General features: G+C 42.6%; 1 protein-coding gene across 1 annotated transcript; it reads right to left on the bottom strand.

The window, feature by feature from the left end:
• Window positions 1–6,342: 6,342 nt before the first annotated feature.
• C3H11orf87 (chromosome 3 C11orf87 homolog) lies at window positions 6,343–6,813 on the bottom strand. Its single transcript, XM_040422621.1, has one exon. The coding sequence runs from the start codon at window positions 6,811–6,813 to the stop codon at window positions 6,343–6,345; it is 471 nt and encodes a 156-aa protein (XP_040278555.1).
• Window positions 6,814–8,382: the final 1,569 nt, after the last annotated feature.

Genomic DNA, 8,382 nt, shown 5'->3' with positions numbered 1-8,382 from the left:
GTCGGGACCCTCAGCCGATCTCCAGCCTTAGATGGAACAGATCAGCAGGATTTCTACAAGACTTTTTGTTTCAGGAACATGTAGAAAGTCTTGCAGACAGACAAGTAGAGGGAACAAGCATATGTCTGGTTTATTTTTATTATTGCTTAACTTAGTGGTGAACTTTTATTTTATATTCTTAGACAACCACTTCAAAGCATCAGGTGGCATTAGACACCGGCTCTAAGTGGTTAAGCTGGGTTTACAAGTTTCAGGCTTAGGAATCTTCATCCGTTTTTTTATAAACCTGTGATGATACAACGTATGACAGTTGTATAACATCTAACATAGTAACATAGTACATAAGGCCGAAAAAATACATTTGTCCATACAGTTCGGCCTGTCATCCTGCAAGTTGATCCAGAGGAAGGCAAAAAAAAACCTGTAAGGTAGAAGCCAATTTTCCCCACTTTAGGGGAATAAAAAAATCCTTCCCGACTCCAATCAGGCAATCAGAATAACTCCCTGGATCAACAACCCCTCTCTAGTAGCTATAGCCTGTAATATTATTACACTCCAGAAATACATCCAGGCCCCTCTTGAACTCTTTTATTGTACTCACCATCACCACCTCCTCAGGCAGAGAGTTCCATAGTCTCACTGCTCTTACCGTAAAGAATCCTCTTCTATGTTTGTGTACAAACCTTCTTTCCTCCAGACGCAGAGGATGTCCCCTCGTCACAGTCCTGGGGATAAATAGATGATGGGAGAGATCTCTGTACTGACCCCTGATATATTTATACATAGTAATTAGATCTCCCCTCAGTCGTTTCTAAAATGAATAACCCTAATTTGGATAATCTTTCAGGGTACTGTAGTTGCCCCATTCCAGTTATTACTTTAGTTGCCCTCCTCTGGACCCTCTCCAGCTCTGCTATGTCTGCCTTGTTTACAGGAGCCCAGAACTGTACACAGTACTCCATGTGTGGTCTGACTAGCAATTTGTAAAGTGGTAGGACTATGTTCTCATCATGGGCATCTATGCCCCTTCTGATGCAACCCATTATCTTATTGGCCTTGGCAGCAGCTGCCTGACACTGTTTTTTGCAGCTTAGTTTGCTGTTTATTAAAATTCCTAGATCCTTTTCCATGTCAGTGTTACCGAGTGTTTTACCATTTAGTATGTACGGGTGACTTGCATTATTCCTTCCCATGTGCATAACTTTACATTTGTCAGTGTTAAACCTCATCTGCCACTTATCTGCCCAAGCCTCTAATCTATCCAGATCCCTCTGTAGTAGTATACTGTCCTCTTCAGTGTTAATTACTTTACACAGTTTAGTGTCATCTGCGAAAACTTATACTTTACTATGCAAGCCTTCTACAAGATCATTAATAAATATATTGAAGAGAATAGGGCCCAATACTGACCCCTGAGGTACCCCACTAGTGACAGTGACCCAATCTGAGTGTGTACCGTTAATAACCACCCTCTGTTTTCTATCACTGAGCCAGTTACTTACCCACATACAGACATTTTCTCCCAGTCCGAGCGTTCTCATTTTATATACTAACCTTTTATGTGGTACAGTGTCAAATGCTTTGGAGAAGTCCAGATACACGACATCCATTGATTCGCTGCTGTCAAGTCTAGAACTTACCTCCTCATAGAGACTGATTAAATTAGTTTGACATGACCGATCCCTCACGAAGCCATGCTGATATGGCGTTATTTGCTTATTTCCGTTAAGATGTTCTAAGATAGCATCTCTCAGAAAACCTTCAAACAGTTTACCCACAACAGATGTTAAACTTACCGGCCTATAGTTTCCAGGCTCTGTTTTTGGACCCTTTTTGAATATTGGCACCACATTTGCTATGCGCCAATCCTGTGGGACATTCCCTGTCAGTATAGAGTCCGCAAATATCAGAAATAAGGGTCTGGCTATGACATTACTTAATTCCCTTAGGATACGGGGGTGTATGCCATCCGGTCCTGGCGATTTGTCTATTTTAATCTTTTTAAGTCGCTGTTGTACTTCTTCCTGGGTCAGACAGGACACTTTTAATGGGGAATTTATTTCAACATTCTACATTTCATCTGGCAGTTTATTTCCCTCAGTGAATACATTGGAGAAAAAAATATTTAACAGCTTTGCTTTCTCCTCGTCGCTCTCTGCGACTCCCCCCTCCTTACTCTTTAAAGGGCCGACACCTTCAGATTTATACTTTTTAACATTTATATAATTGAAGAACATTTTAGGGTTAGTTTTACTCTCTTTGGCAATTAATCGCTCGGTCTCTAGTTTGGCCGCTTTTATTTGTTTTTTACATGTTCTATTTTTTTCCTTATAGTTTTTCAGTGCTTCCGTGCTACCCTCCTGTTTTAGTGATTTATATGCTTTCTTTTTGTCATTTATTGCTTTCTTTACAGTTCTATTTATCCACATTGGTTTCTTTTTGTTCCTTAACCTTTTATTCCCATACGGTATGTACCTCTCACAATGAGCTTTTCGGATGTTTTTAAAGATATCCCATTTTGTGGCTATATTTTTATTTTTGATGACTTTGTCCCAGTTAGTTAGTCCTATGGCCTCTCTTAGTTGGCTAAATTTAGCTTTTTGAAGTTTGGTATTTTTGTTCCTCCCTGTAGAAACGCTCTTTTGAATGATAATTGGAAGGTTATTACTTTATGGTCACTATTTCCCAGGTGTCCCCCAACCTGCACGTCTGTTGTTCTGTAAACCATTTGGCGGCATCTTATATCCTATCCGCTTACAATGATTGAATGTTTGTATGATGTTTAGTGGAGAATGCCTGTCACAATATGTCACTTCAGGAAATCACAGAATACGTTTCATTAATAAGCGAGCTATTTTAGAGAAGGAGAAAAAAAAAAAAGGAACCGAGTTATGAATAATGTATCAAGTGGAAGAACGCGCTCCATGGTACGAACACAGATTGAAGAATGAATTGTTTACGAGAGTAGTATTACCCGGCAATCACTGAAGTAAATCAAACTCAATTGCAGTACAAATCAGGCTCCTTCCCCCTCTGATGTGAGGGATCATGGCATTCATTATCAGACACTTCTCACTCAGGTCGGTCAAACAGCAAAGTAATCCTCTTTACCCTGCTGGAAATATTTCTTTATGCTACAACAGGTTATGCAATATACGTTTTAGGGGGCTGTGAAATGACGAGATGAGCTATATGAGAATTTAAAAGGGTTAATTAAAGGGGTTGCCTGCTTTAGACAATTCTTTTTTTCAGCTGATCCCAGCAAGTCTAGCTATTAGGACCACCAACAGTCAGTGGTAAACTTCAGGGGAACCTTGTACCAAGTGTTTAACTCCCCTACAGCGCTACCACTGGAGAAATTGAGCATTACACATTTTCCACTCAAATGAATGGGCAGCCCATGCAATGCACAGATGTGCTGAGTCCTCCACAGCAAGAGGAGCTGCTCTGTGATAAAGCTGATTGATGGAGATCCCTCCTCTATCGACCCCAAATTACCTAGTTGTATATGTCTATTTGAAAATGGCTTTTCTAAAGTAGATCTGCAACTCTGTTCCTGCACATAAGATGCTTGTGTGAGACCCACGTCACTCAGAGACTGTCTATATTTCACAAGGGGAAGAATGACATTGGCTGCCATGTTACTTTATTGACCTATAGCTGGTTATTCATTCAGCCCTTATATTATTTTAACATTAAGAGGCTCCTCTAATCATGTGTTATAATGTCTATTTTAACTTCATATAATTTATCTAAAAAATACTAAATAATAATTCATATAAGTTGTGACATAATTGAAGTAAAAATGATGATGAGAAAGACAAATAGGGAGAAAAGAGGAAAATCATAAAGATGGAGTGTAGAAAAGAAAAATGCACAAGGAGAACAAGAAAGAAAGAAAGAAAGAAAAGAAAGAAAGAAAGAAAGGAAGGGGAGGAGGGTAGGAAGGGTGAGATTGGTGTCGGCAGAATTTCAGTGTAGGTGAAGGTCTAGTTAGATTAGTGAATACGATGACTGATAGAATCCGGGTGACGTGTGTTGTGATGAGTCAGGCATTACTGTATGGAGCATGATACATACATGTGCATCCAAGCTATGAGACTAGTACTGCCATGCAGCACTAATGCAGGTAGCGCACAGTTATCTCAGGACGTGACCAACATGGTAATCTCACATTCCCTACAACTCCAGCCCTGGATGTAACCTGCATCCATTCCTGCACAAGAATCAATCTCTGACGATCTATTCTAAAGCCCTGCTAGATTTGTCACCAGTTTAAGTGTTGCAAGGCACGAGCGTCATTTCACTGACAATCCCGGCGCCCTGCCTCCACTGACTCTAAAACCCATCCGTTTCCAAGCCCACTGACATATTACCATTGATCGGGTCATTGCATGTCAGCTTAAGCAGTTATTAGCAGCGCAGCTCTGTGAGGAGGAATACATCACCAATCCATGTGCCTCCTACGGCACCAGACATTCCACTGCTACAGTGACGGCCTCTCAAGACACCGGGGAGACCAGAAAATAAATGAAATAAAACGGCTACAGTATGTCCCCCGTCACCATGCTGCAAATCACGTCAAGCCTTGCCAGCAGAAGACATGTGCCTACATGGACTTGCTGAAGGTTGCATTTCTACAATAGGCATAGGTCTTCTAAATCTGACATAGTTCCTCCCTAAAGAGTCCTTTATTATACTGACGGTACACCACTGCCAGCCCCCGCAGTACAGTACTATAGTATAGAATGTGCTCCTTTAAGAATGAATGTGCAGATCTATACACGGGCTGCGCTCACTCATAATAAGACTGGACATCTTACATTTCTGCACAGCTCCATCAGTACATTGTACTGGACTCATATAAAACTGATTAAGGTATAAGGTTATCCTTTGCGCTCATAAGATGTAGCAGAGCTGAACACGCCGTGACATTTTTTTTATAGGACAATGAAGTCAGCACCTTCAGCCAAAGGTACTCCGTCATGACATCCTAATAAGTTGAGCCAGATGACAAACTCAGCCGTGCTACATCTCTACCTAACGATGCTCCTACCAAGTCTGTACCATCTACTGGACTAAAAGAACAATTACACCTACACAACCAAGAACCAGTGAGTTCACCGCCCACCCCCAGCAAAGGTAAAGACCCCACAGCGCCTAGGGATAAAACAGCAAAAAAAAAAAAAACAGCTTAAGATATAAAATTTATTCCTATAACAATAGAAGCTAATTCCATGCCACTGAATTGGGTTGCAGGTTTCCCACCCTCCCCCTCCACCTCAGTAGCAGTAAAAGAAAAGCATACATTAAAGAGTGCATAGTACAGAGCTGGGTTTGCCTCAGGAGATAAAATAAGGGCACAGGTTCCTCCAACGTAATGAAATAAAGGAGTAGTAGTACACTGCCAGCAATCGTCGGGATGGACTTCAGGACTGCACATCACCCCGTCATTGTATCTCTGTGTACAGGTACAGTTCATCTACAGTAAGAGAAGCAACAGAAAGGAAGAGAAAGGAGACAGAGAGATCCTAGGACTGAAAGCATAGACTAGACTGCAGCAGTGGGAGTTCAGCACTGGAAAGAGTGGACAGCTCCTGGCAGGGATTGCAGCAGTAAGCAATGTGCAGGGCTTCAGTACCTACCAAGACTTGACTTAAGCTCCACAAGGCAAATGTTAGGATAGAAAAAGAAAAAATACCCATTATTTTCATTATTATTTGCTTTCTGTGTGTTCTCAAGAGTTTTTGTGGTCCAGAAAGGATTCTTCTGGCAGAAGCCTCCACCCCCCACCCCCAGCCACCTTAAGTCTGCATCCGAAGAAGTCACCCAGGTTCTTCAGTAGGTTCCATCTATGGAGGAGGTTTTGCTCATGTTATTGACGTTTAACATACTATATCATATAGCTCATGTGGATTGAGATATCCTGGAATGATTCCATCAGCCATGGCAGAAGCTTTAAGCCCCCCCTATAGCCACCTCAAGTCTGCATCTGAAGAAGTCACCCAGGTTCTTCAGTAGGTTCCATCTATGGAGGAGGTTGTTTCACATACTATATAACTCATATGGATTGAGATATCCTGGGAGGATCATTATATACAGCTGGATGGGGTTCTTTAGGCAGATGATATGATATTTGGTAGCATTGTGCGCCCTTCCTGTCCAGAGAAGAAGAAAAAGAATAACCCCTTGTTTATTCACTCAATGGGAACGCAATGTGGGCTTGTACTCATGCGCTTTGATGGATACTTATTGATTGAGATATATATTTTTGTATTTTATTTTCCAGAACGGTATCACCAGATATGTACAATACAGTGCCTATGGGAGCTACCATCCAGATCATGACAAGACCACGGACTGCAGTAGGTCCTCTCTGTCCAATGTTGAGGCTTCCTGATCAGACTGTTCAGTTATTCTGGGGTCCTGGTTTGGGGTGTTCTGTTCTTTTCTCTGGATGTTGGGTGAATTGTAGATGCCACTCTCTTGGGCGTTACTTGGCTGTCTCTTCATCCTCTCATATAGATTTCCTCTTTCTGCCTTAGGGCTGCAGTGATCTCTCTCATATTCCTCCTGGGCTTTCTCGATTTTGCGTTTTTTCATCTTGATTTTGTGCATATGAAAGGTACTAAGTGAAAGGACAACCAGGCAGAAGATGACAGTGGCCAAGACTATCAAGACCAGGGTGGAGGAGAAGGTCTGGAACAAAGGCTCTACTTCTGTGGTGCAGCTGGTGGCATTAGATGCAGAGGTCCTGTTCAGTAGACAGGGTGACATAGATAGCCTTAGCTGCTTGGAAAGACTGGAACTCATTGAGAAGGTTGGCTAAAAGCAAAGGAGGGTGCAGAATGCCCCCCTCTCAGAAAAGGAACCAAAGCTGGATAACTGGGTTGACAACCTTAATCTTGAAGTAGTCTGCAGACATCAACCTGTAAAGACATAAAAGCTTAATCCAAAAGAAGGAACCTGATCTGAAAGACCCTATAGGACAGTGTCCTACATCTTAGAAGCTCCATCTTTGGCACAGAAGAAGCACCTGAAACATCTGATCTCTTCACAACCCTGCTGATGCCAACTTGGAATATCAAATGCCCACCAAAAACAATGTTCTTCATGTTCTACTCCTCCCCCAACCCAGAACCAGATATATCCTGCAATACAGTAGACACTTTGGGCATTGCATGTTAAGATACAGCCTCCAATGCATTGGCTCAATACTTCCAGACCTCACTATTGTCACCTGTTTTGCCCCTTTAGGAGCTGTACCATGCAAGGGTGGCATTCTTGGGGCTGATTGCATTGTCCAAGCTATTATGTAAGCACTTACCTGTAGGTAAGTCCTTGCTGCTGCTGCGGCTGCTGGAGTCCCCGGCACTGGCTCGCTCCCGGCTGCAGAAGGCACTGAGTGAGCGGACTGAAGGCAGCAGCCAATCGCCGGGCTGCTCTGCTCTGACGTCATCCTGCCTCCGTCTTGGGCTTCTGCTCAGAGAGCTCCCGAGGTCTCCGGCCGGCGCCTGCAGCAAGCTGTGCCTCCCCCTCTGTGCCCAGCAAGCTGTGCCTCCCCCTCTGTGCCCAGCAAGCTGTGCCTCCCCCTCTGTGCCCAGCAAGCAGGTGACTCCCGGAAGCCCTGGCAGTGCTCAGCCCGTGTAGGTGCCTCCAGGAGAGGCAGGGAGGTCGCTGCTCCACATCTGTGGCCGGTCCCTGCAGCTTTCCTCTGCAGTACTGAGCTGGATCCAGAGCTCATTAAAATGCCCCAGCCCTGGATGTGCCAGATCCTGGCCTCCCAGTGCAGTAGGGATCCACATCACTCAGTGCTGCCCCCTAAGTCATGGTTGTCAGGTGTCAGTAAGGAGGACATAAAGCTCAGTCTGTGATAAATATGGGAAAGACTTGTCTGTGATCAGATCTAATATATTTCCTGCTCCTATCACTTGTTATAAACTGACTGAATATTGCAGTAGAAGATCTGCATCTGATCCGAAGGTTTAAAGCGTTGTGTATATAGAGCCTTATACAGCCTCAAAAATCCCAGTATACAGTACATACTATAGTATACATAAGTGTTCTGTATATACTATAGTATACATAAATATACAGTATATACCATAGTATACATAAATATACAGTATATACTATAGTATACATAAGTGTTCTGTATATACTATAGTATACATAAATATACAGTATATACTATAGTATACATAAGTGTTCTGTATATACTATAGTATACATAAATATACAGTATATACCATAGTATACATAAATTTACAGTATATACTAGAGGTGGGACGAATCCAATTTTTTTCGAATCCGAATCCGAAAAGGTTCTCGAATATTTTCGAATCTCGAATACTACGAATCCTGTACATAAGAATTATGGGG

The sequence above is a fragment of the Bufo bufo genome, chromosome 3 (assembly GCF_905171765.1).
Source record: "Bufo bufo chromosome 3, aBufBuf1.1, whole genome shotgun sequence".
Lineage (NCBI taxonomy): Eukaryota > Metazoa > Chordata > Amphibia > Anura > Bufonidae > Bufo > Bufo bufo.
This window is presented reverse-complemented; position numbering and strand designations above follow the sequence as displayed.